The following is a 27,458-nucleotide window of genomic DNA, read 5'->3' as shown; positions in this document are numbered from 1 at the left end:
TGAGCTGTGACTGGTAGGTGCGTTCCTGGCTCTGAAGACAGGTGTCTCGGGTATGCTTTGCAGTTTATCGGCTGTAAGGAAACACGCAGTCACAAGGCAGAGTCTGGCTCTTACTGTGACTCCATATTGGTCTTTCCTACCCGTCCCTGATCATGGCCACAGTCCTCCCCAAACTTTCTAAGATCCAAGTCTAGGCTAGGTCAGCAGATGGGAGATGAGGAACCTCTTTTCTATGCAGCAACTTGCATGGTAGCAAAGGTATTTTCTGGATTCCCTGTCCATGGCACTTCAGGCCTTTGGTACCTGGGATGGCATCTCCTTATTCTTGGGGCCTTAAAGTATGGGGCTTGCCTCTCATTCATCCTTCCCTGCCAGTCACTGCTGTCTCCCTTTCTCCAAGGTCATCCCTTACATTCGCCCTGGGCATCTTTTTATTTCTGAAGGCTCACCCACCCAACCACCCATAGATTCTAAGAGTAGTCTTTGATCCTCATTCTATGTCCCTAGCTGGGGGTGGAAACGGTCTCTCGTGGGGTAAGTGTTAGCCCAGTCAGTCTCTGCAGCCTTAACAGTGATACAGTGGACAGAGTTGCCAGGGCCTGGGGCCAAAAGGCTCTTTGGGGCCCTTGAGGGACACTGAGCTGGTCAGCAGTACTTGGACTGGGGTTTGGACTTCCCCAGGCCTATCCCCACTGGTGGTTGTAGTGTCGCACAGGGCACAGTTGTCAGAAGAGCGAGTCTCTGCAGTCCACCCTGTCCTATTTTAGAGACTTTCATTTGATCATAAAGTGCTGGCCCTGTGGATTTGGGGACAGTTATTATCAATATAAAGGATGCTGCTTGCACATCCCTTGACTGACTCCCAGTAGCCCCATGGGAAGCAGCAGGATGTGTCTCTCCTCTCCATTCTCTCCTCCCAGAACTCACAGTTGCACAGGGTTTCCTTTCTGTGATATCTTAATCTCTCATTGTCTCATCTCTTTCTTTGGGGGTGTCACTCCTGTGTTCTCCCATGGTCTTTCCCCACACCATGTTCTGCATTGTAGATCAGTGATTCCCACCCTGTTTTCACCCCAGAGAAAGGGCATCCTGCAACCCTGCATCCTTGTTATGGTTAAAGGATAGCTGTGACCTCTGGGCACACAGGTGAGGGCTGAGCTCCTGTGACTGTTGCACTAGAAACCTCTGGAGTTTGGGATTGCTTCTCTGTGTCCCTGTGGAGACGGGCATGGTCACCTGAGATGCTCAGACACTTTGATTGCTTTCTGTGCTGTCTGGATAGCAGGGCAGATGATGACAGATAGAGGGAGCAGAGCTTGCAGGAAGTGGAACACACTTGGCTCAAGGACAAAGTGTCTATGGTTTTGTGCCCCAAATGCTCCTTTTCTTCTCTCTCTCTCTCTCTCTCTCTCTCTCTCTCTCTCTCTCTCTCTCTTTCTCTCTGCTTCTTTTCCTTCCTTCCTTCCTTCCTTCCTTCCTTCCTTCCTTCCTTCCTTCCTTCCTTCCTTCCTTCCTTCCTTCGCTTGTTTCTTGTTTATTTGAGATAGGGTTTCTCTGTGTAACCGCCCTGGCTGTCCTAGAACTCACTCTGTAGGCCAGCCTGGTCTTAAACTCAGAGAAATCCACCTGCTTCTGCCTCCCTAGTGCTGGGATTAAAGGCATGGAGCTTTTGAGTAGAAAGACAGACAGTCCCACAAACGGATGATGGCCTTGCTGGCCTCTGCTCCAGAAAGAACAGCTAGGGACATTCACCTTGTTGCCTTGCTGCACACACCTTGATCCTGTGGCTTCTCTTGTATATTCCTCCTGCCTCCTAGACTTTAATACCCTGGGTGGACACTCCCAGTGGCTTGTGCTTCTGGAATGGACAGGCTTGTCAGAATGAACCATAGGAAGCTCTGGGCTGTCAGGGAAGCACAGTATGTATTTCCTTTCTTGATTATGTCAAGGAAGGCATACCTCCAGACTGCAAGCTTGCTCCTGAGGGGGTTGGGGGTGGGTAGAGGAGGTTGAACCAGCCTTGGTTTCCCCACTAGAAGCCTCTGCATCTGTCTGCTGTGGTTGACTGGAACCCAGATTTGACCTCTTAGCCCCGTGTGAATTCTCTGTCCTGTGAGCCATCTCAGAGAAGCACACCATTGCAGAAGGCTACCCCAAATGGCCCAGAGGAAAGAGGGCCCCATGTCAGAGGATCAACAGGCGGAGATGTATTACTGGAATCTATGCTTCTCTTTCTAGGGCTGGGTCCTTTCAACAGCTCCCTCCTCCTCCCAGTGAGCAAACAGAGCCCTGAGCTCAGGATTAGGCCTTTGCTGGGCTGTTTCCGTCTCTTGCCAGAGGGTGTTTTAGGGAGGAAACAAACCAGTCTCCCTTATATCCTTAAGCCTCTGTGTGTGGGTTGGGTGGGCCACACACCAGGGAATATTAGCAGAGATTACAGTATCTGTCTGTGGATGGCCCTGGTGTTTCTATGTGATTCTGCCTCCGAGGTGCAGGGACAGATCAGTGGGGGCCTGGGAAGACCTGTCAGGCTGGGAATAATTTACAGACTGATTGGGAGCAGCAGCCTGAGGTCACAGTACTCCAGTCTATAAGGGAACAAAGGGGACCCTGAAAGTGACCTGTCAAGGCAAGTTACTCTCTTTGTTGGGTCTCTGTGTCATTGTAAGAGGCATCATCAGTGGCCTCTCTAGTCCTGGCTTCTGGCAAGAAAATGTGGAGTGACCTCGGGCTACTGAGGGTGGCTGTGAGAAGGGGGCCTGAAGAGAGGTGCAAGATGATGCGGGGGGGGGGGAGTGAGCCACACTTTGAGAGACTCAAGCTGCATCCTGATGGTGGCCTTAACTTCAGTGGATCCAGCAGCAGAGGGAAGTCCCTCTGCAGACCTTTCTCCATTCCACTCACACCACCTAGGTCTGGCTATTTTTTGGTTGTTAAGAAGATGCACTCGGAGACTTGAGTATCTATCTGACCCTGCAGCGAGGGTGTGGAACTGACTGCTGGCTGTGACTGTTACTTCTGCCCTGCTCTCCCTGAGTGCCAGCTTCTTTAAGGCATGGCTTGGCTTTGTTCCCATCCTGGACATGTCAGGTCAGCCTGACAAAGTATCTCTCCACAGAGACCACAGAGTGCTGGGAATCTTGTGGAACCTGTCCCAGGTCAGCTGGTCCGTCCATGGGGGGACCTCAGAGTTGCCAGGTTGGCTTCTTGTCAGTGTCCCCAGAGGAAACAGGTGGAGCACACCAACAGACTGATCCAGGAGGAACAAAGGGCCGGCCAGTGTGGGGCAGCAGGGAGGGAGGTGTACAGGCCTAGGGAAGCTGATGGTGGAGCTGTGTGGCCTTCATCCTGGAGAAGCCTGAGATAAGCCTGAGGAGGACAGGGTCTGCGGCCCCAGAGAACCCTCTGCAGACCTTCACAGTGGGGACTGTGAAAGGCAGTTAGCTCTTTCTTTCTGGTTAAACTGGTATTTTGAGTGAGAGCTTCTGTTGGTTAAGTTCCTTCAGGGGAACCGAGGAGCATGTTGGAGTTGATGGTGGGTGTTCTGTCGAGGTCTTTTCAGAGGCAGCCATGGTTCGGCACCTTGAGCTTCACCCAGCCCTTCTCTAGAAGTACCAGGGAGGTTTGGCTGGCTGGGGATTTGTGACCGTGGTCCCACTGTAGACTTTTTTTTCCCCTGAGGTTTTGGTAAAAGCAGTTAAGCATTTCCACTTCCAGCATATGATGGCTGACTTCAGTACAGAGCATTTGAAATCTTTTCTTTGCACTTAAAACTCAGGTTTCAATACTGGGTTTCTTTTAAATCACCTTTCAGCTCCCAGGGGTGCTTATGGAATTGGGAGAGGTACGCTACCTATATCCCAGCTCGCACTGGGAGAGGCATGCTACCCATATCCCAGCTCGCAGTAGGACCTGGCTTCTTCCAAAAGAAGGTATTGTTTGGAGAAGAGGGAACCTGCATGCAGCCCCTGGGCACTTGGTCCTCTTAAGCACATCTTTTGCTTCATGAAGGATTCTGGCTATGCCTTGTTTTGCTCAGGAAGCCCCAGTGAGAGCTGGGGACATGGGAATACCACGAGTTCCACCCTCTTGCATGTCTCAGGGATTGACCCAGCTGGGGCTGACCTACAGACACGTATATAGAAAAGCTGAGGTCAGGTAGGCTGTGCTTGTTCTGATGGAGGACACTAGCTGTGACCTAGAATCCCAGCACATGTGTGCGCATGCATGAGTGTGTGTGTGTGTGTTTGTTTTTTTTGAGACAGGGTCTAGCTATCCTGGAGCTTGCCATGTAAACCAGGCTGGCCTGGAACTCACAGGGATCTACCTGCCTCTGCCTCCCAAGTGCTGGGATTAAAGACATATGCACCACCCTCCAGCCCAGTTAGGTATATCTTATCCATCTGAACCAAGGCAGGTTTATGCTCTAAAGCTGCACAAGGAAGCAGGTCTAGCTAATGGAGATAGAAGGTCTCTCTAGGGAAGCAGTCTCAGGCTTCAGCCATCCCCGAGCAGGAAGCCATGGTCCATGCTTTCTATACACGTTATTAATATTCCCACTCAGACCAGAGGAAGGCTTTTCTGTTCCTCTGAGCCTCACCCAGGGAAGGCTTATCCACTTCCATGGATTGAGGCATTGAGGTCCTTGACATGGCCATGCTTGTGTCAAATAATACACTTCACTCAGGACTCCATCTGCTCTCCACACGAGGAGCCGTTTAGTGAGACCCTCCTCACTGCCGTCGTCAGCGAATCAAGAGTATCATGTGGATTTGGCTGTTCCCACCTCAGTTCTGAGATAACCCCCAGCCCACTGAGGAGGTTTGCGTGTTTGTGTGTCCAACCTGGACATGTGAAGCAGTGTGGTCTCTTCTGTTGGTATGGTCAGGATGTGGGCAGGAAGTGGGGTCTGAGGGTAAGGTGAGTCTTCAGGGGAGTTTCCATAGAGGTGAGATGTCACTTGGGGTTCTCTACCCGGCACAACTGGCATTTGGGGTTGATGACTCTCTATTGAGAGTGACCATTCTGTGTCCCCAGCCACTACTCATGAAATGCCACAGAATCCGTGCCATTGTGAAGAATCAAATGTGTCTAGCTACTGCTGCATGTCCTCAAAGGATTGTCTTGGTTAGGGATATAGGGGTTAGCTGGGAGGGACTTACAATGGTTAAGGTGGAAAGCCACAGCAGGAGACAGGTGTGTGGTAGCAGCAGGCAGTTTGTCTTCAAGGACATTCAGCCTTCAGCATCTTACACAGAGACATCACTATGGTGACTGTCTTCATCACCCTGGCCTCCTGCAGCTGACAGGACTTGTGACGTTCCTCCTGGTCAGGCTGGCTATTGGGTACTTGTGCCCGTCTTGTTCAAGGGATGACCGGAATGGCACTCCTCCTCCTCTTCCTCCTCCTCTTCCTCTTCATCATCCTGGTGGGTAGTATTGTTTTTTATTTTTTCCCATCAGTTCCATAGTAACCCAGTAAGTTAACCCCACCAATCCAAGTCCTCAGTGGCTAGTTATGGCATCTGCTCTGGTTTTTGTGCATCTTCCCTTTGAAACATGGACTAAATCAGTATTTCTCTCCCAGCCTGTCATGCCTAGGGTCTGCTTATGAACACCCCCATAATTAGGGAGCACATGTGTGATCAACCAAACTGCATTAGCTTTTAGAAGAGCGGGCGCTGTGCAGATGTGATCTTGGTAAAAAAGAACACCAGACAGTGCGCAGGAACTGGGAGATCCTGGGGCTGGAGAGACGGCTCAGGGGTTAAGAGCCCTGGCTGACATGGGTTTGGTTCCCAGCGTGCACGTGGCATCCCACAAAGCATCTGGAACTCCAGTTCCAGGAGATTCGTCATCTTGTTCTTCCAGACGCAGCATGTCAAGTGGTGCACATGCACGTGCAGGCAAAACACCCGTACACATAAAAATCTCCAAAGCGCCGCAGAATAGTGTTTTCAAAGGATAAACAGTAAATCAAATTGACATGATTAATGTCAGTTTGGGTTGCCATATTTCCCTTGTCTCCATTTATCTGCTGAGAAGAGGTGTAGAGAAAGGGTTGCTATATATGTTCAGGCTGACTGTTTCTGGTTAAAAACTAAAGTCACTATTATGGAAAAAGGGGAGGGGCTCCATCAGAAAGGTACTACCCTTCTCTGAACTCACACCTCTCTCTGAGTGGGGTGGGGTGACCTCAGGCTCACCTCTGGATATGGGTCTTCTTAGGAATTCCTGGCCCTGGCTGGGTTCACTCTGGCTTGTTCACACGATTTAAAACCTCTCATCTGTTCTGCATGTGAAACCCCATCTCTAGAAGGGGTGGGTTATAACCCCCACCTCCACTCCCCTCAAGATAGGGGAGGGTTTCTACTATTCCAGAAAAATCCAAGGGCCCTTTCTCAGACACTTGGGCAAGTTCCTCCTCAGGATTTCTTCCTTCTTCCTCCTCCTCCTCCTTCTTTTTCTTCTTCATCTTCCTCCTCCTTCTTCTTTTTCTTCTTCATCCTCCTCCTCCTCCTTCTTTTTCTTCTTCATCCTCCTCCTCCTCTTCCTCCTCCCTCTTCTCTTTGTTTTTTTGAGACAGGGTCTCACCATGGAGCTCTGGCTATCCTGAAACTCACTCTGTAGACCAGGCTGTTCTCAAACTCATGGAGATCTACCTGCCTCTGCCTCCCACGAACTGTGAACCCCCACACCCAGCAAGGGTTCCCCAGGTCCCTGGAGGTCTGAAATCTTAAGGCTGCATTGAGTACATGTGCTGCCAGTGGCCCTGTAGCTGTTCTCTGTACAAACAGCAAGCGAGGTGGGTGTGTGGGAGTGAGGATGTGAATTTAGGTGGCTCTGGGATCCTTTGGCATCCTGCTGTGTATCTTCTTGTACACACCCGGCTCAGTTATGGGTGGAGCATCGACCTTCTGGCTCAGTGGCAAATGAACCATTTTGGCTCCTTTTCTTTTCTTTTTTAAACAAATCTGCAGGTTTGAAGACTATGCAAGCTAAGCTAAAAAAAAAAAATCATGAAGTTCAGTGAGCTTTGAGTTTTGTAAAGTATACCTAGGCCTGTTCTGACCAAGGTGCAGCAAAGTGAGCTTACTTTCTTTACTCTCCCACTGCACAAGGCCCTCTTGCCAACAAAGGGGGTGAGTGTGGGGTTTCATATGAGCCTATGGGAGTGCACCTCAGGGGTTCGGTTACCATAAAAGCTCTCATTGTCCGCAAGCCCAAGCCTGGAGTGTGAATCAGTTGTTTCTTTCCGGCTGTGTTTCCTGCCAGTGCAGTGAGCTCCTGTCTGGCCAACACGGCTATTCCTTAAATATCAAGTAGCAACACTTCCATACAGGCACATTCTGTCAGCTCTCAGTGGGTCACTGGGTGACGGGTGACGTCTGAGATCCCGGTTATCTGTCCTTCATCTCCACCTTTGGAATGTTAAATGCTTCCCTTGAAGCCAAGCGTAGTAGGTAACAGAAGCCAGCCCAAGGGGTCTGGAGTGGCCAGTGAGCCCTGTGGGAGAGGTGGCTGGGGCCGCCCTCTGTAGAGCTGCAGTGGTAATAACGGGGACATGCAGCAGGTACAAGGACACACCTTGTCCTCTGACAGGTGGCAGAGCTGAGAGATAAGGTTCCTGGCTTCCTTTCCTAAACACAGGCTGGTCAGATGGTAGAGAGCCACATGCGTGGAAACTCCACAGCTTCCAGTCTCGCCCTGGGCCCTTTGTGTTCCATTGCTCTGTTATGGAAAGTCCTCTAGGAGCGAGGCAGCTTGTCATAGGGCGTGTCCTGTCCGGTGGAATGGCTGTCTTTTCCTGTACCCTCCATCTGTCTGGTCCTCTCCCAGTCTACTCCTGTGCTCACTCCATGCAACTTGTGCAATTTGCTGCTACAAGCCTGCTCCCAGATATCTGGTCTCAGATATCTCGGATATGTGCTAGTAAAGGAGAGAGAGCCCAGGGGACACTTCCCAGGTGCACCCTTGCCCGGACGCCCAGGTCTCTATGACCAGGACAACTCAACTTATGCCTTTGTCTGTGATGTGAAGCACAAGAGAAGGAAACACAGCTTTGTGACCGAGAGATAGTCCCAAGCACATGCTAGGGACCTCAACGGCTGGAGAAGGCAATCTGAAGTGATCAATAACTGCCTGCCTGTGGCAGACACAGCAGGGTGGCCTCAGGGCTGCTGTCGGAGAAATGGCGGCACCACACTTCAGCTCCCGCAAGCGTTCCCGGGCTCCAGCCATCTGTGAATTCTTTGATATGAATGTTGGTTGGCCATTTCTGACACTGAGTGTGAATCCATTCACCTCCCGAGCCTCACCCTACTGCATCTGGTTTCATAGGCTCCCCACTCTGCCCGCCCCCACGTTGAAACCAAACCCCCATCAGCCTCCAAACAAGGAATTGTCTGCAGCAGGTTAAAAGACTGCAGAAATGTGAGCGGTTTGGAGGACCAAAGGCTTTTGTGTGCACACAAAAGCGCTCTGCAGATACTTTAAGCATCTAAGTGGAAGCCATGAGGGAGGGGCTGTACACTGGGAAGAAAGTAAGCTGGGGGAAAATGGCAGGGGGCAGGCCCAGTGATGGCTTGGCATCAGGAATCCAGATCTGCTCAGATTGGTAGAGCCGGCCTTTTGGGGCCTCACTTTGAAGTGCACAGTAGCCCTTGGTTTCTTGAGTGGAGAGGGAGTTACTGTGGTAGCTCTGCCCACTGGCCATTTCCACCTGCACTGGGGGTGGGGAGTGGGTTGCTTGGTGCAGCCTGTGTGGCCAAGGTGGGACACTGAGACTGTAGACTTCCAAAGGGTGTAGACAGTTGTAGATACTGATGATGCTAGAGACTCGGCTACAGGCATTCTGTATTGTTCGGCCGTGTGGGAGTCACCTCTGGTCTATGTGTATTTCACCACTTTTGCCCAAGCAACCTGGCCTGGTCACTGCTAAGCTTTTCATCCTAAAGATGACTCCTAAGGTTCAGGGGGCCTGAAAGGGGTACCTCAGACATGGGGGTCTTCCTGGGTTGGCTGTCTGTTTCCCAAGACACAGTCAGCGCTGGAAAGGTGAATTGTCATGTGCCCAGACGCCAACAAGAACAGGATAACTCTGACTTGCCACTCACCCTTTAACCACACGCTCCTTTTCTTTTGTGTAAATATGTGGCAAATTTTTAAAAGTCCACTTTTAAAGTGTTAGAAGGGCACTCCTTTTGTCCTGTTCTTTGTCCCTCGTCACCTGAATTGAGGCCCAGGAAACTCAGTCTCAGAACAAGCTGCTCCTGGTGCCATCACTGTCTCCAGTGGCTTTTCCACCCTCATCTGTGTGTCAGCTTCTCACTGGGACATGCTTTATTTTTCCTTCCTTCCTTCCTTCCTTCCTTCCTTCCTTCCTTCCTTCCTTCCTTCCTTCCTTCCACTCGCTCTGTAGACAAGGTAGCCTTGAACTCACAGAGATCCGCCTGCCTCTGCCTTCCCAGTGCTGGAATTAAAGGTGTGCTCCACCACTGCCTGACTCTTTATTTTTTTAATTTAAAATTTTCTTTTTGAGACAGGGTTGCATGTATCCCAGGCTAGCCTCAGATTTGCCATGCAGCTAAAGACGACCTTGACTTCCCAAGGCCTGGGGTTACAGATGTGCATCACCGTGCTTGGATTCATGGGGCGCTAGGGATTGAACACAGGCTTTGTGTATGCTAGGAAGCACTTTATCAACTGAGCTGCATCCCCAGGCTCCAATTACGTTTTTATGTGCCTATGTGACATATATGGGCACGTGAATCCAGGGTGTATGTGGCGTGAGAAACTCATTCTCTCCTTTCTCCATGTGGGCTCAGGGATCAAACTCATGACCTCACTTGATGGCATGTACCTTTACCCCTGAGTATAGCCAAATCCCCCTTCAAAAAGAAGGCTTATTTTTGTTGTAGTGAGGCTGGAGAGGGAACCCAGGTGCTCTTGCGTACCAAGCCCAACCCCATGCCTTTCTTTGACCAGAGCAGCCAGCCAACAGTGTGCCTACTGCTAGCCACCCGTGTAGCTCCTAAGCCCTTACCAACAAGTGCCATCTTCCTTGCTGTGTCTTACCGCCCACCACAGCAGCACGGGGTCTAGCGACGAATATAGGTGGACTTTCCCAGAGGTGGTCCTGAGAGAGCACTGTGGACAGCTGATGAGCACTGGCTGAAAATTATACGGCCCAAAGAAACAACTTTCAGAACATATATGGTGCAGTCGTGTAACATATTGTCTAATCTAGAATGTTCTCCGAATCTGACAATGATATTCTGTTGCTCTCAGCAGTCACCCCAACATCTCCCCAGCCTCCACTGCCACCAGCCAGCATCTTTGTGATGTGTGTGTGCTGGGCATCTGGGCTGCATGGCCTCATGTAGTATAAGTCCTCGGTGCCATGCCTCAGAGCTCACCAAAGCTGCAGTGTATAGCAGGGCCCCAGTCCCCATATCATGAATGGGCCAGCGTTTGTCCCTGTCCCTCTCTGGAGGGGCATTTGGGTTGCTTCTGCTCTCACTGGGGAATCACAAGGAGTACTGTTGTGAACCTGTGTGAGCTCCTTTGTGTGTGTGTGATGTGGTGTGTTTGGTCTTGAGTCTCTGTATTCCCTTGAACATGTCCCTGGGCGTGGCATGGTGGGCCCTGTGGTGACCAGCATTTGACTCTGATGAAACCCCTGCATGTGTCCTGGTCACCTTTGTATTATTTTTCTGCCCACCTCCCTTTATGTCAGACAGGGTCTCTCTACAGAGGCCTGACTGTCCTGGAACTCATTATATAGACCTGCCTGTCTCTGCTTCCTAAGTGCTGGGGTTAAAGGTGTGCACCTCCATGCCTGATTTTCCTGGCTTTTCTTTAACCTTGTCTGTGAGTTCCCCTCCCCTAGTGGGCAGTGAGTTCATTGTTGGACAGCCAGGAACCAACAGACCACTGAGGTTGCTAGCTTCTGACTGCTCCAGCCCCAGCACCTTCAGGAGTCCCCCACCCCTGGCTCTTGCTGTCTCTCCTCCTCCTGATCCTGTTTGACCCACAAGTGCCTGGCCCTCTGTCTACACACGCCTTCCCTTTCATCTGCAAGGCCAGGGCACCTGTTTGGGGGTGACGACCCGCAGCAGTCACCCCAGGGCCTTGCTACCACCCCGGATCCCTCAGCGTGGAGCTAGGTGTCAGTATGTCAGTATTGGCTATTGCTTATCAGCAGGAGTCACTGTGGATACAAACCTGGGCATCTGTCTCCCCCTCCACCTTGCCCCAGGTTTTCTACCCCAGTGCTCTCTTCCTCCCTGTCTGTGCTTGAATCCCATGGTGCTGAGCTGTTGATTACAAACCGTAGTGTAGAGCAATTGCAATTTGGTAAATAGCAGCTCAGTTTCATTAAAGCCTCCGCGTGTAAAGGCTGTTTACATCCACCCTCTGAAAGCCTCACACCCATTCCCAAAAATGTAAATTACACGCTCTGCAGATGATATGGGGTTCGGACGGCCTGGGGATGGTCCTTCTTTCTCAGCGTGGTACCTAACACTTAACCGCCCCTAATGGGCACCTCACCAATCTCCCAAAGCAGACTGCTGCTCCCGAGTGAGAAAACAGATGATTTTCCATAACTCTCTACCTACTACTTAACACAGAGGTGGACTCGCTAAGGAAATAGATAATCAGAGATTGACCTAAAGATAATTGACTCCCCTCAGAGTTCCCAAAGAAAGGTTTGTGGGAGACTCATGTATAGTTGACACTATGATTCTTCACACATCAACAGGATAGATCTGTGTGTGTGTGTGTGTGTGTGTGTGTGCATACATGAGTGTGCGTGTATCTATGTATATGAGTGTCTATGTTCATTTGTATTTTGAGGGCTCATATATGTATTCAGGTGCATTTGCATGTTTAGAGATCAGAGGTCAATGGGCAGCTTCCTCAGTTGCCCCCCACATCATATTTTTTGTACTGAACTTGGAGTCCATGGATCAGCTAGGCTGACTGGCCAGCTTTGGGGAGCACTTGTCTCTACCTCCCCAGTGCTGGAATTACAGGCACCCGCAGCCACACCGGATCCTCACGCTTGCATGGCAGACACAGTACCTGGTGGGTATTTTAATCTTACATGCTACCTCATGCCCAGAGGAAGTACTGCCAAGCGTTTGTTCAGGGCCAATGGCTGGGGGAGGGGGAGTGGAGGGCTCCCGGGAGGTGGCTGTGGCAAATCACCCGCTGTACAACTCCAGGGTATGTGGCCTGAGCAGACGAACCCTGGGTCACACACTTCAGACACTTGACTGAGCTCCTGTTGCCAGCGGCTCCGTGTTCTACCTTCCAGCCCCGTGGACCCATTAAACAAACAGGTGCTTGCTTCCTGTGAGAATAGCGAGGTTTCCTTTTAAACGAGCTGCACAGTCATTCCCTGGTAAAAGGAATTAAGGATAAGTTAATTATAGTCTCTGTTTTTACAGCCATTGCCAGTAGTATAAAGTAACATAAGATTGCCATGTTAATGCAACCAACCTCAGCAAGAGGAGGTCCTGAGCCCATGGATTTTTTTTTTTTTTTTTTAAGATGTGGTGTTGCTATGTTGCCCAGGCTGGCTCTAACCTCCCAGGCTTAAGTGTTCCTCCTACCTCAGTCTCTTGAGTTCTGGGTCGGTAGGTGTGCCAATGTACCTGTCTGGGCCTATTGTTTTGAGGGATTGAGGAGGACTGCTGCCAGGCTCCTCAATACATCCTCCATGTGGTAGGAGGAGGTATGTGTGGTTGTGAGTGTGTTTGTGTGTGCCAATTGGAAGATCTAGGGACACCACTCTGGGGTTATGCTCACAGCACCTAGGGACACAGGCTTTGGTACCCTGATGTGCAGGTCAGAAAGGAAATCCAGCAGCCCATCAGCCTGTCAGTCCTCTGGCTTTTGCCTGTTTCTAAAACTCTAAGGCCTTCATACCTTTTGTCCAGCATGGACAGTGCAGTTGGCTCCTCTTCCACTCCAGGAAGGATGTCAGAAGTTATATGGGTGGACACTTGTTGTCCTGAGAGACTGAGGACTGCCAGGAAAAGAAGCCATCGCTGGGTGGCTTGAGGAGGTGGGAACCCAGGCTGGCATATGAGGTCAGCAGAGGGGCCAAGGCCAAGAGGTTCTTGAGGAGTGGGTCTGGCCTGGAAGCTTAGAAGAGGCAACTTCAGGTCAGTGAAGGGATAGAGATAACTTGAGGGTGAGACCACCACAGGTACTCAGTACTTTGAATATCCATCTGTATGGTCAGGCTCCATCTTAGATGGCTGGGAAACAGATCTCCCTATCTGGACCAGGAAGCTGCAACCTGAATACAGGGTCGTGGTGGACAGGAGCCAGTGAGGGACAAAAAGAGGGTCCTGTAAAATGGCAAGGTTGTATCTGGAGGCCACTGTAAGGAAGGGCTAGCAGCTGTGTGGCTTAGACCACAGCTGTTTCTCCTCTCGACCTGGAGAACTGGACTTCAACAGCTGTAGGGCTGAAGGTTTACTAGTTCAATCATTGAGTGGTTATCTGTATCCCTGGGTTTTCATCCCTAGCACTACCAAAAAAAATATAAGCCAGCTTTCTAGGAAGGGTCCTGCATCCCCTTTCGGGGTGCTGGCTATATAAGTGGACCCCAGTCATCTGGCCTCAGGCCCACATAGTCCACCCTGGATTTGCCTTAACTCAGTCCATAGCCTTGATTTCAATACACTCCCCTTCTGAGGTTCTGAGAAGGACCTGTGTCCTGGGACGATCCCCTGCACCCCGTGTAGCAGGTCGCGGGCTAGGATACCTCACCCTTCACACACCTTCCACCTCTGCAGGCAGTGTCCAGAGCTGGGACATCCACCAGGGCATGCTGACAGACAGAGCTGATTGATTTTATTCTTTCCGCCCCCACAGCCCAACATCGGCCACCTGGGCCTGCCCCATGGGCCATCCGGAGAGAAGGTGGCTGTGGTAACGGTGGATGACTGTGACGCCGCTGTGGCCGTGCACTTTGGAAGTTACGTTGGGAACTACAGCTGCGCTGCCCAGGGCACTCAGAGCGGCTCCAAGAAGTGAGACACCTGGAGGGGAAGCACGGAGCATCCGCAACTACTCAGGCCCTCCTCCAAGTCACCCTTGTCAGGCCAACGCAGAGTACTTGGTACCCTCTGTCTGCACTGGTGTCAGACAGTCTCCCGTGGATAGCATCTTCTCTCTAAGACCATAGATTCCTCAAGAATAAACCCCCAGACGTACCCATTAAGACAGGTCGGCAGGGCATACCCATAATCCTAGTATTTGGGAGGATGAGGCACATGAATTGAGATTCAGTATAGGATGGTCTCCCTATGAATTCAAGGACAGTCTGGACTTAAGCAGTGAGCCACCCCATGCAGAAGTCATGCCGTCTTCGTCTTGTCTCTTTGGGTTGCCAGTCCCTGAACTAAGGAATTACATGAGGTGGAAGCAGCTGGTTGTCCTTGCTGGTTTTGGGTCTCTCAGGGATGTTTTTAACTCAAGACAAAGAAATTCTAATACCCATATGTAGGGCCAGCCTTGCTTTATTTTCTTTTAATATCACCAACCTCAAAAGGTGAGAGCCCACTCCTGCTGTGTCTAGATGATAGTTTGAGGGTGGAATATAGAACATTGGGTTTTAGGGCAGGAGAGACGGCTCAGCAGTTAAGAGCATTAGCTGTTCTTCCGGAAGTCCTGGGGTCAATTCCCAGCAGCTACATGGAGGCTCACTACTGTCTACAGCTGTAGTACCATAGGATCTGGTACCCTCTTCTGGTGTGCAAATGTACATGCAGATCAAACACTCATACACACAAATAAATAAATCTTTTGTTTGATGTTTGCTTTGAGACAGCGTCTCCCTATATAGCCCAGGCTCTCCTCCTTCTTCCAGTTCTCTGGCCTCGTTATCCTTGTGACCAGGATTACAGGCTCAACGAAGGCCCTTGACCCTGAGTCTTTATCTTTCTTGAGAGTCGTGTTCAGGGGAACATGATGGAAGGTCACATGTCCTCATTTAACTTTCTTTACTGTCTTGGGTCTAGAGCCCTGGCTGGGACCTCAGCTGCCCCCTGCTGGAGCCAGAGTTCTGCTCTCATTACACTTTCTCCCCAGAGAGCCAAGGAGCTGTGGGATGCTTCCCTCTCCTGCAGCATGGAACTCGAGGTGCTCCTTAGTTGTCCCCAAACACCCATTTGTCTGAAGTGATGGGAAGTGTAAGGACGTTGAGGCCCAGAGAAGCTGCGAGGAGCCACTAGTGACCCTGAGGCAGGGCCACTTCTGTCCTGACCACCAGGCATCTGCCTTGGGCTTGCACCTGCTCTGTGATGGAAGGCTTAGCAGTAGAGTCGCAGTGATGCCACAGCCGTGCCAGGCCCCATATTACAGAAGATGGCTTTGTCTTTCCAGGTCACTGGATCTGACTGGACCTCTGCTCCTGGGTGGTGTCCCCAACCTGCCAGAAGACTTCCCCGTGCATAGCCGGCAGTTTGTGGGATGCATGCGGAACCTGTCCGTCGATGGCAGGATTGTGGACATGGCTGCATTCATTGCCAACAATGGCACCAGGGCAGGTGTGCACAGCCCCTGGGTGTATAGGGCTAGCATGGTGCCCACTGGACATTTGAGGACCTCTTGGGAATGGGTGTAGAGCTTGGCTGGGTGGCCATGACCACAAGCCTGAAGTTTGCTGTGTTCCTGATGTTGGGATGCTGTCCAGTCACCTGGATGCACAATCCTAAAATCTTGAACTTGTCACCAGGTGGTCAGATCAGACCCTGGGATGACATGGAAACCCCGAGTGTCAGATATGGGTGGAGAAGAAAATCCCACACACCCCAGAATGGCATTCTCACCATGCCCAGCAGATTCTAGGCTGGCTGTCTCTAACTGGTTGCACGCTCACGTGGGTCAGTGCGGGGAGTGTCACAGTTCCTTAACAGAAATCACCTTGTGGTCTTGAACTCAAGTCCAGACTATACCCTCTGCCCTGCAGGCTGTGCTTCTCAGAGGAACTTCTGCGATGGGATCTCATGCCAGAACGGGGGCACCTGTGTGAACAGGTGGAACACGTACCTGTGTGACTGTCCGCTCCGCTTTGGTGGGAAGAACTGTGAACAAGGTAAGAATCTGTCTCTTTCCCCAGACCACGGCAGTGTATCTGGGAGGGGGATACAGGCTATAAGAAGTTGCGGGTGACTGGGATAAAGGTCCAGGGCCTGGACCCAGCTCTCTAGGATGTCTAGGACGTACAGGTAACCATGAAGGTCAGAAGAACAAGGTGGCTGTGGGGGCACACTCTCCTGACAGCTGCTGCTGATTGGGTCTGGTGATAGCATGAAGGACAACCTCCCGTCCATCTCCCGGAGATGCTACAGGGTTCACGGGGTATCTTAGTGTCTTTCCTGTTCTGTCATAAAATACCCTGACAAGAGAAAGTTAAGAGATATAGGCTTTATTTGGCTCACAGTTCCAGACCGTAGTAAGTCCATTATGATGGGAATGCCACAGCAGGGGAGCTTGAGAGAGAACTGGTGACGTCACACCGTCACCATAAGTCAAGAACAGAGCAATGCATGCATGCCAGTCCCCAGCTCACTTTCTTCACCATAGCAGCCATGATCCCCTGCCCAGGGAATGGTGCCACCCATCCAACTGAAACCTGAAGCTGCTCCATGTCCCAAGCACCACAGGACCAGCCCGTGATTGTCATATATCCATCTAGGGTGCTCCTTGGTCTCTTTAGAGATGTCTGGCAACCCTCAGGGCTTCTTTGCCCAGTGAGCTGTACAGAAGCCATTGTGGGCATCTGCAGGATATATTGCTGCCTCTTAGGACAGTACTGAGCACAGATACAGGTCTGAGGCTGGCATCTGTCCATCCTCACCTGGCTGGTAGCTGAGAAGATGCTCTCTGCCTGATTTCGGGAGGTGCCTGAAGGCCTGGTCTGTATCTGCAGTTATGCCACACCCGCAGCGCTTCAGTGGCGAGAGCATTGTGTCATGGAGTGACCTCGACATCACCATCTCTGTGCCTTGGTACCTGGGGCTCATGTTCCGGACCCGGAAGGAGGATGGTGTGCTGATGGAGGCCACAGCTGGCACATCTTCCAGACTGCATCTCCAGGTGAGTGTGTCTGTGAGCCACACAGGCAGCTGCAGAGCAGACAAAGGGGCTTCCTAGGATCCCTGTAAAGGCATCTGCCACTCACCTACCTCCTCCTGTGCCTGCCCTGAGGTGGACGGAGGGAACACAGAGGGGAAATATGGGTAGCTCAGGCAGCAGTGCCATTGTGCCCTTCAGTACGGAGAAGTGCAGAGATCATGTGCAGCTAATGGCTCCGGTGAGTTCCTTTCCAGTGCCTGCTTCCCTTCACTGAAGTCACAGAGCAGAGCGGGTAACCATGGAACCTCTCGCTCTGTGTAACTTGCCGTAGACAGCAGCTCTGCCCTGCCCTGCCCTGCCCTGCCCTGCCCTGCCCTGCCCTGCCCTATCCTGCCCTATCATGCTTGGAAATTGGCCCTTTTTTCCCCCTGGCATTTCAGAGCTGAGGGCAAAGGGCTACATCAGATGCAGTGAGCGAGCCTCCATCAGTTCAGACTGCGGCCCCATACTCCCCATATTAAACCTGTGTGCTGCTATACACCAGGTCCCTGCCTAGAGGGCTCTTGAGGCCCCATTGCATCATGCCACATGTGTGTTTTCTTCCTTTTTCCTCTTTACTGTTTGGCTTGTTTGAAACCGTAGGTTGGAGTACTCGAACTGCAGTACAATCAGAGTGATTGTAATGCACCCCATTCACACATTTGCACATCTCTTGCATCACAGATGGTTTCTGATAGGTTGTTGGAGCCAGTGGTACCAAGGAGTGATGAGTTACTGCCTTTGCTGGGCTAACCCAGTGCTTCCTCACTGAGCTACCCTTGCCTCTCCGCCTCTTCACTGGCAGTACAGTAGAGAGAGCCCATATCCTATGCTCACCCTGAGGTTCTGAGGTGTTTAGGATGAGCCTACAATCTAGGACTCACTGCTTGGCCAGGGGATTCCACCAAGCCCGCCACTCATCCTCTGTTCTTGTGTCTCTGGCAGTTCCCATTCACCCTGACCGGACAGATTCTCTTGTATAAACCATGACCCGTGATTCCTGGGCAGGATCAGGATTCTTCATCTTTGGATCTCCTTAGATTTAACATGTTTCTGCTGTGCAAAAATCCCAGGGGATCAATAGTCACTTAGGGGAATCATGCCCAAGCAGGGACTTAGTCTCAAATTCGGAGGAATTAATAACTGGGTGTTTCTTTCTTTCTTCCAGGCTTTTCCAAAGTATGTATATGTAAGCACATGCATGTGTGCCTATGTCTCTTTGTGTGCTTGTGTCTGCCTATGTATGTGAATGTATCTGAGCATGTATGTATGTGTGCATCTATGTGTACATCTGTGCATGTCATGCACGTGTCTGTTTGCATGTGTTCATGACTGTGTATTTGTATGCACATTTGTGTACATGTCTATGAGTGTCTGTGTGCCAATATGTGAATGTATGTTTGCGCGTGTGTGCCCATATATGTATGTATGTTTATGCATGGGTGCATGCATGTCTCTGTGTGTGTCTGTATGTGAGTGCATTTAATGGGCCCTAGTGCCATGAACTTCTTTCCTGTTGGTCATCCTCTGTCCCCCTTCAGCATAGTCTCTGCTACATATCAGTCTCTTCCTTTCCTGAGGAGTCTGGCCACACCGACATGTGAAACACATAGTACATCTGTCCCAAGATTACACCTCTGAAGGTAGTGGCTCCTGGAACTGGGGCCGATGGCCCTTATTATCCCCATGTCCGCACAGAGCTATGACTTGTTTCTTCTACTTCCTGGGCCCTGGATCCTTGTTCTTCATTCCTCGTCAGGCAGTCGGGGTGGGTTGGAGATGGTCCGGAAGAGGTGAACTCTGAAGAATGTCTGAAACTGAGGCTGGAGACTGTGTGATCTAGGCTGTGCGGGACCTGGGTCAGCAAGAGAACCAACCCCTCCGCCTCCATGGAGTAGGGCTCGGCTCAGAGAATGGGAGGAAATGGGACACCCAGAGCCCTCCCCCTCCCAGTTCTCTGTCAGAGGCCACAGGGCCCCTTGAGAGATTCCTTTGCACTGGCAGAAGGAGGGTGGGGCCATCAGCCCAGACAGAAGTCTGCCTGCCCACTCACCTGGGGTCATGGCTCCAGCACCCCACTTGGGTTGGGGGTGTTGGCATGTGCGTCAAGGGTAATTGCAGCTGTCATTGTTCTCTCTTTAGCTGTAATTTCACAAGTTTACCTGCTGCCCCAGAAGCTCACTTTGGGCTGAACTTGGAAGCACCGTTCTGCCCGGGGAAGGCATTTCTCTGTGGGTGTTTCTCTGTCGGCTTAAATTGGCTCAAAACACCTTAAATTGGCTGTTTCGAGTTGGGTGATGATGGGTGCTCACAGGCTGTCATTAGTGTTCCTGAAGGGGGAAAAGGCTGCGTTCAGCAGGGTTAGCCCTGACTGAGTAGTCCCATCCATAAATTCAGGGACTGTAGCCGGGAAGACTGGGTGCACCAAAGATGGTCTCGAGGGGTCCTGTAGACCTCTACCAGAGACCACCTCAGTATGATTCCCAGTATGCCTGTTCTCCCAGGCATCCCAGGAATTTTCTGGTTGTATTTTGTATGTCATGTGTAGCCTGTGGCCTCCAGACTGCCTGGGTAACATTGTGGGGCTGCTGTTCGAGTGTCCAAAGCCCAGACAAGTTGGATAATAGCTGTCAGGTGCCCCAAATCTAGCTGCATTGTCCAGTGGAATATCATGCTGTTGCTGACACCTGTCTTGAAGTAGGTAGCTGTCCAAGATGGGCAGCAGCTTCTGTCTCCATCCTGGGGTTTATTCATGGCTTCTCCTTTTGCTGTAGACACATGATATTTTTATCTTCATTGTTGGTCTATTACTTTGGGGTTTTGCCAGCAAGGCTAGTGAGAGGGAGAGAGTACCTCACTAGCCCAGAAACCTCTGTGAGTCAAAGGTAAAAAGGTAAAAATTGCCTTCCGAAATCAGCTATTGAGGTAGACCAAAGTCAAGAGGAAGCAGTCGTGATGCTAGTCTTGTCCATCAGGGCTTCCTCCAGAGCCTGTGGAGTATTTGAGTTAGCCAGCATGAGGCACCATCTACTGAAACCTTTTGATATTGTTTCTAACATGGTAGAGGCCATACAACTTGGGCCCGGGGAGTTCAGTCCTTGGAAATGTGTTGAGGCTTGCGTTAATGCCTGGATGCAGCGAGCCTTCGTCAACATTTCTGTGTATTTGAGAAGAATGCGTGCTCTGCAGTTGTCAAGCAAGGAGATGTAGAGAGATCCACATATGTCAAGATGGTGGCATTAATTGTGTTTAAACAGACTGTGTCCAGGGTTGGAGATGTAGCTCAGTAGTTAGATTACCTGACTAGGGTATACAAAGTCCTTGGTTCAATTCCCAGCACTGCATAAACCAGGGGTAGTGTCACACCCTCGTAATCCCAGCACTTAGGAAGTAGAGGACAAAGGATTAGAAATGCAAGGCCATCCTGTGCTTACATAGGAAGTTGGAGGCCAGTATGGGCTGTATGAGACCCTATCTCCAAAAAAAAGAAAAGAAAAAAGGAAAGAAAGGAAGAAACCAACCAGCCTCTAAAAAAAAAAAAAAAAAAAACTATGCCATTTTCAAAGTTGTTTTTTGTTTTGTTTTTGATTTTTTGGGGTGGTTTTTTTGTTTTGTTTTGTTTTTTTGGTTTTTGTCTGTTATTGTGGCAGTCTGCATCTGGACTTCAGTGCTCACCTGTTTTCCTTCCTCGCAGGCTGGCTCTGGTGTCCTTAGGAAAGTCCTTTTCTCTCTAGTGATGATGCTTGCCTTAAAGTGCTCTGTCTACTTATGCAGCCACACTAGCCCTTCTGTCTATAGTGTCTCTGTCCTCATTTTGCTTTTGTTTTAGTTTAAGACAGAGTTTCTTTGTGTATCCTTGGCTGTCCTGGAACTCAATTTGTAGGCTAGGCTGGCTTCAAACTCAGAAATCTGCCTGCCTCTGCCTCTTGAGTGCTGAGATTAAAGGTGTGCGCCACCACTACCTGGCTGTGTCCACACTTGTTCTTTCAACATTTTCTATGTCTTTGCATTTCAAGTGTGTCATGTTCAGTGGATTTTAAATCTAAGTCTCAATTTGGTGGGCATTAATCTTTAACTGAACATCTTACATAAGCCACAGCCCTGCTTTCTATTTTTTCTCCCATGTATTGAAATGTAGTGGCTTGATCCTTCTGGAATGTTACACGGACAGCCAGAAACAAGAGTCTGATGGTCCCCAAGTCTGTCTGTGGCTCTCATGACTGCTCACAAACCTGGTTCCGACAATTCTGTCATCCCTATGGGTCTGTTATACTCTTCTGAGTTTTTAGAAATGCTACCGTGTCCTCATACTTTGGGAAATTTTTATTGAGTGCTAGGCATTGTACTGAAATTCTAGAGCGAACTGGTGTCCTTGTCATCTTGTTTGTTGTTGGTGGCAGCCAGGGGAACCATTTGCCCCAGATCATGTTAGTACTGTCGCTGAGTCAAAGCCAGGCTCTGTCCCTGCAGGATCTGCTCTGTTTCTTGTTTACTCAGAGTGTCTGTCTAGCCCTTAAGCATCCCAGTGCTAAGCCTTGAAGATTCCTGCCCATCCAGCTTGGTTGGAATAAGAATTCTCTTCTTTTTCCCATGGGCCTGCACGACCCTCTTCAGCTTGTGCTGCAACTGAGTCTTCAGAACCAGCTGGTGGCCCTGGGGGAAGCAGCCCCTAGAGGACCTGCCGCTTCCTTCTCCCTGGCCTCGGCCCTCCAGCTCAGCCTTGTCACTCAGAGCGTCACACAGCTGTCCTGACCCACAGAAGGAGGATGGTCCAACTCACCCAGTTCTCTGTCAAGTCAAAAAAAAAAAAATCCTCTGGCCATTGCTCCAGCTTGTGTTAATTTAAAAATTTGACATTTATATATTTATTTCTTTAATTATATGTGTGCATGTATGTACTATAGTGTGTATGTCAGTTCTCTCTTTCCATCTTGGGCATCTTGGGGGTCTAACTCAGGTTGTTAGGCTTGGCAGCAAGTGCCTTTACCCCTGGGTCATCTTGTCAGCCCCCAGCTGCATTCATTTCCTTTGCTTCCTTTCTTTTATTTTCTTTTTGTGGTTTTGCTTGTTTGGTTTTTCGCTTTTGTCTTGGCTGGCCTGGAACTCACTGTGTAGACCAGGATGGCCTCAAACACACAAAGATCCACTCGCCCCTGCCTCTACCCCTCGGCTTCCCCTGCTCTTGTCCCTGTCTCCACCTCCCAAGTGCTGGGATTAAACGCATGCACCACTGCACCTGGCCTTAACCGCATTAATTTAAAACACTGTTCTAGGCTAGGTGCAATACTCGTGATTTTCATGCATGTCTTTAGAGCCCGACAAACTAAAATTGTCCCTAATTGCTGGTGTGTGGTGTTGTCAGGGAGCAAAGCCCAGGCCTTACATATCCAGGCAAGTGCTCTACCACTGAGCTACATCCCCAGCCAAACCTGTGTCTTTCTTTGTTTTCTTCCTCTTTTGAGATAGTCTCACTATGTAGCCCAGGCTGGCCTGACACTTGCTATTAAGAATAAGCTGTCTCCAAACTCAGGATCATTTCTGCTGTCCCGCCAAGTTCTGGGATAACAGGTGGGCACCATCATGCCTGGCTCTTAATTTTTAAATCCATTTCTTTCCCCACGCTGGTGCCATGTCTAAACCTGTCTGCATGTCTGTGTCATTAGATGTCTGCAGAATGCTCTCCATATCACTACACCAGTCAATTGGTGTGGCTTTCTCTGCCCTACAGATTCTCAACAGCTACATCCAATTTGAGGTCTCCCATGGCCCTTCTGACGTGGCATCCATGCAGCTGTCCAAGTCCCGGGTAACCGACGGAGAATGGCACCATGTGCTAATAGAACTGAGGAGTGCCAAGGAGGGCAAGGACATCAAATACCTGGCCGTCATGACCTTGGACTATGGGATGGACCAAGTGAGTATGTACTTGTACCCTCCTGGGAACCGTTCCTTCATTGGCCCCCAGGAAAGTACAATGGTGCCCAATGTGCCAGTGCCTGCAGGGACCTTAGAGGTTTGGAGAAGTACTGGTTGGCATCCCTGGCTTAGTACCTTCTATTCCACGTATGCTGAGGATACTTCTGTAGTCTGGAGATGGGCCCTGCCTATCTGGGTCTCCCAGCATGATGCTTCGGGTGCCTTTGCAGAGCTTCCCCTTGGCAGAGTTGCTCTGAGTAGCATCTCATCGTCCAGCCCTGTGCCTGTCTGTCCCCACACACAGATATCAGCACACCTTTCCCAGAAAGGGGAAAAGTCAATTAAGCTGGAAAAGACGAGGGAGCCAACAGGCTGGAAGACACAGACACACACCTGTCCCAACCCTATGGCAGCTGTCTCCTGACAACACCCTCAGAATGCTCTCTGAACTGGTTTCTGCAGTTCCCAGCCAGAGAACATGGCACGTGCCAGAAGATACCCACATGCTGAGAGAATGCCTCGGAGTCTTAGCTTACCTTGCACCACATTCTAAGAGTACATAGCTGTTGAGTTTAGATGCCCCTTGCTGGGGCTGGGAGCCAGCTGCGACCCATGGTGTTCCCATGGTCATGCATGGCCCCCACTCCCTGCCTGTCTGCTGTTAATCCAGCTCATTCTCTCAGCATGGCTCTTTGGGTGCTATGCCTATTATAGGGCAGGAAGGTTGCCCATGTCTTCCCCACTGACCACCTGGATCCCATGCCCTATGTGCCACATACAGGCAACCTGCTTCCCTCCAGAAGGCCAAGTGTTTCTTTGGAGGCTCTAGGGAGGGGACTCTTGTCCCTCTGCCTTGGTCTTTAGCACATTCCTCCCACTGGGAAGGTGTATCCAGAGACCCCCGTTCCTCCCACTGGGAAGGTGTGCCCAGAGACCCCCGTTCCTCCCACTGGGAAGGTGTGCCCAGAGACCCCCATTGTTCTCATTGGGAAAGTGTGCCCAGAGACCCCCCTGTTCCTCCCACTGGGAAAGTGTGCCCAGACACTTCCATTCTTTCTGTGTAGAGCACGGTGCAGATTGGGAACCAGCTTCCGGGGTTGAAGATGCGGACTATCGTCATCGGAGGTGTGTCTGAGGACAAGTTGTCCGTACGCCATGGTTTCCGAGGCTGTATGCAGGTATGGCGGGCATGGCACTAGGTCTTTGCATGGCTGGCTCAGGCCGCCATCACTGCAGTTGGTATGACTCTTCGGTTTGTTTTTTAACAAAGGAATGGCCATCTATTAAGCACCTAAACTTCTAACTCACGTTTCCTGCTCACTCCCACTTTCCCCATAGCTCTCTTTATGCCAGGATCCAGTCCCCACATCCCCAGCCTTCATCCTCTTGCTTCTGCCATGGCCACCTGGTCCAACTTCATAGCCACACAGGTGTCTCACAACTGTCAAGGGAGCAACTTACATGTCCCTTGTCCCACTCACAGCCCCCTGCAGGGGACACAAACCATACATTCCTCTGCTGCTGGCCATACTGTGTGATCCAACATTGCCCATGTCTCTGGTCTCTACACTGTGGGGATAAGAACTATTCAGACTGGGAGAGAATTTGGGATCTTTCTTAACGTCTCTTTACCTTTTGGGGTTCATCACTAGGGTTCTTTACCTTCTGGGATTCTAACACTCCGGGACTGAGTCCAGCTGCCCTCACTTTTTAAATGCAGGGCGTGAGGATGGGGGAGACATCTACCAACATCGCCACCCTGAACATGAATGACGCCCTCAAGGTCAGGGTAAAGGACGGTTGTGACGTGGAGGACCCGTGTGCCTCAGACCCCTGCCCTCCACACAGCCACTGCCGTGACACCTGGGATAGCTACTCCTGCATCTGCGACAGAGGTGGGGCCCTCCCTTTACTCCATAGTAGAGGAGCCTTTGGTGGCTACAGTGCATCTAGGGAAACTGATTTGGGGCATTAGCTTCCCCGGTCAACTCAGTGAGGCTGTAGGGTCCTGAGCTGTCTTCTGAGTAGTGGCCTCTGTGCCGTGCATGGTGGCTCACGCCTATGATATCAGCACCCGGGAAGAAATGTCAGCCATGGCAGGGAAAATTGCTGCAAATCTGGGGCCAGCTTGGGCTGCATGGTGAGGTTCCCGGGGGCTAGCCTGGGCTACCGAGATAGACCTTCTTTCAACTTCCCTACTCCCCTCGGAAAACAGAGGACCTTTCTACTGGAAACAGAGTCCCTTGCCTTTTCTTTCTCAGCCTAGAGAACATTTTGGGACTTTAATTTCCAAGTGCAGCTGGAGCGGTCGGTAGTATAAGAGTGACGCATCCTAATGTCACATGCACCGGTCACTTTTAGACCTGGTTGGTGGAGACGTACTGAAGCTATCCATCAAGAGCTCCCATTGCCCATGTGTCTGGAACAGCCAAGACCTACACCCCTGCATTCCACCCTCTCCTGGCCTGGGCTGGCTGCCTTCCATGTTTCCCCAGTCTGTCTCCTGTGACCTGGAGGAGAGGTTGCTCCTCCCTTTTGCTGAGTGGCAGGAATGGTCCGCTTCGGGAGGCATGGGATGCAGGAGAAGCCTTGAAGTAGAGCTTATGCTGTCCCTGTACCCACAGGGTACTTTGGAAGAAAGTGTGTGGACGCGTGTCTCCTGAACCCCTGCAAGCATGTAGCAGCATGTGTGCGCGCCCCCAACAGTCCCCGCGGCTACTCCTGCAAATGCGGGCCCGGCCACTACGGACAGTACTGCGAGAACAAGTAAGAGAGCCCATGACACTGCCTGGTGGCCCCCTTGGCTTCTGTCCCCATCTTCCCTGCCTCTTCTCCCCTGTGTGGGGAGGTACAGATGCCATCCCCACCCTGCCCCTCCTGTCTATGCCACACTGAGGCCCTCACTGGGATTCTCATGTGGGTCTTTAAGACAGATGAAAACATGGAGAAAAACATCATTTTAAACCATTTCTGTAGACAGAGCCTGGTTGGGTATATGGCCCATAAAGGGAGGGATAAAGGCACAACTTTTTTGAGTATCCTTCATCTGTCACTTTTTTTCCCCATCAGAGTTGACCTTCCTTGCCCCAAAGGCTGGTGGGGGAACCCGGTGTGTGGCCCCTGTCACTGTGCCGTCAGTCAAGGCTTTGATCCGGACTGCAACAAGACCAATGGCCAATGCCAATGCAAGGTGAGAGGCCACCAGTCTGTCCCCACCTTTCTTCGACTTGAGCCCAGCAAGCTGGCCATGCATGCACAGTATGGCCTACATACAAACGTGAGTCTACACACATGGACAGATATACCCGTGTATATATATCATAAACTTTCATATATACACATTCACCTGTATTCACATACATTCCTATATAAGCACAAATATCTGCATGCACTCCTACCTGTACATAGTGACACATACACACACTACCTGTACATACATATACCCACGCACGCATGAATATAGATGTTGGGTTGTGCTGGGCAGTGGTGGTGCATGCGTCTAATCCCGTGAGGCAGAGCCTGGTAGATCACTGAATTCAAGGCCTTCCTGGTCTACAGAAAGAGTTCCAGGACAGCCAGGGCTACACAGAGAAACCCTGTCTTGAATACTAAAGCAAACAAACATATATTGGGTTGCTCACCTGTGCTCTGTGAACACTCCAGGGCCACTCACATCTAAACTGGTTCAGACTGTCCCACTATGGGATCTAGAAGCCACTGTAGTCTTTCTTCAGCCCCACGCCCAAATGAGGAACAGCAGATCAAGGCATTTCTGTGCAGGCTGCCACATCGTTGGCATCAGCCTTGGTTTTCCTAGTCGACTGCTCCCCTGCCCTTTTACCAAGCTGGCACTTAGTGATGTCGGTTTTTAAAATCTGGAGGACAGGGGATATGGCTCAGAAGGTGGAGCTCACACAGTTGGCATTGCACAGACCCTGGATTTGATCCCCGGCACTCCCCCACACACACATACACAAGCCACACCCTGTCTTGGTATCCAGACCTAATGTGTGTACAGCATTGGACACCTGTTCTCACAGCTTCTGAAAATGCTCCTGTGTGCTTAGCCACAGCTGTGGGAAGTCCCACCCCCAACTGCAGGGGCCTTCAGTTGCCTCTAGAAGATTGCCATTGGGTTTTAGGGTAGCTGTAGTCACTTAGTAAGGGACATGTTGTCAAGGAGACAGGGTGAGAAGGAAGGAAATTGTCACCGTGGGCTGCCTGTGATGCTTCTCCAGTGTCAGTCTGGCCCCGAGTGCTCCATGGTGATCCAACAGTGACACAGGCCTGGTGCCTTGAAACACTGTCAAAAAAAAGAAAAGAGTTTTATTACATTTCTTTATTTAGTGTCATGGTGCACATGGGGAGGCCAAGGGACAACTCTGTGGAGATAGTTCTTTTCC

At 50.8% G+C, this 27,458-nt stretch overlaps 1 protein-coding gene across 1 annotated transcript in view; it reads left to right on the top strand.

Annotated features, from left to right (window-relative positions):
• The window catches only part of Celsr1 (cadherin EGF LAG seven-pass G-type receptor 1), a 136,219-nt gene that overhangs the window by 81,062 nt on the left and 27,699 nt on the right, over positions 1 to 27,458 (top strand). The window contains exons 6-14 of the mRNA XM_057791439.1: positions 13,894 to 14,051; positions 15,406 to 15,569; positions 15,992 to 16,117; positions 16,955 to 17,121; positions 22,868 to 23,053; positions 24,120 to 24,233; positions 24,776 to 24,950; positions 25,680 to 25,821; positions 26,125 to 26,245. Of these exons, the coding sequence (XP_057647422.1) occupies positions 13,894 to 14,051; positions 15,406 to 15,569; positions 15,992 to 16,117; positions 16,955 to 17,121; positions 22,868 to 23,053; positions 24,120 to 24,233; positions 24,776 to 24,950; positions 25,680 to 25,821; positions 26,125 to 26,245 (1,353 nt within the window). The remainder of the gene's footprint in view (positions 1 to 13,893; positions 14,052 to 15,405; positions 15,570 to 15,991; positions 16,118 to 16,954; positions 17,122 to 22,867; positions 23,054 to 24,119; positions 24,234 to 24,775; positions 24,951 to 25,679; positions 25,822 to 26,124; positions 26,246 to 27,458) is intronic.

Source organism: Chionomys nivalis, chromosome 17, assembly GCF_950005125.1.
Source record: "Chionomys nivalis chromosome 17, mChiNiv1.1, whole genome shotgun sequence".
Taxonomy (NCBI): domain Eukaryota; kingdom Metazoa; phylum Chordata; class Mammalia; order Rodentia; family Cricetidae; genus Chionomys; species Chionomys nivalis.
Note: the sequence above shows the minus strand (reverse complement) of the source record. Positions and strands in the feature narration are given on the sequence as shown.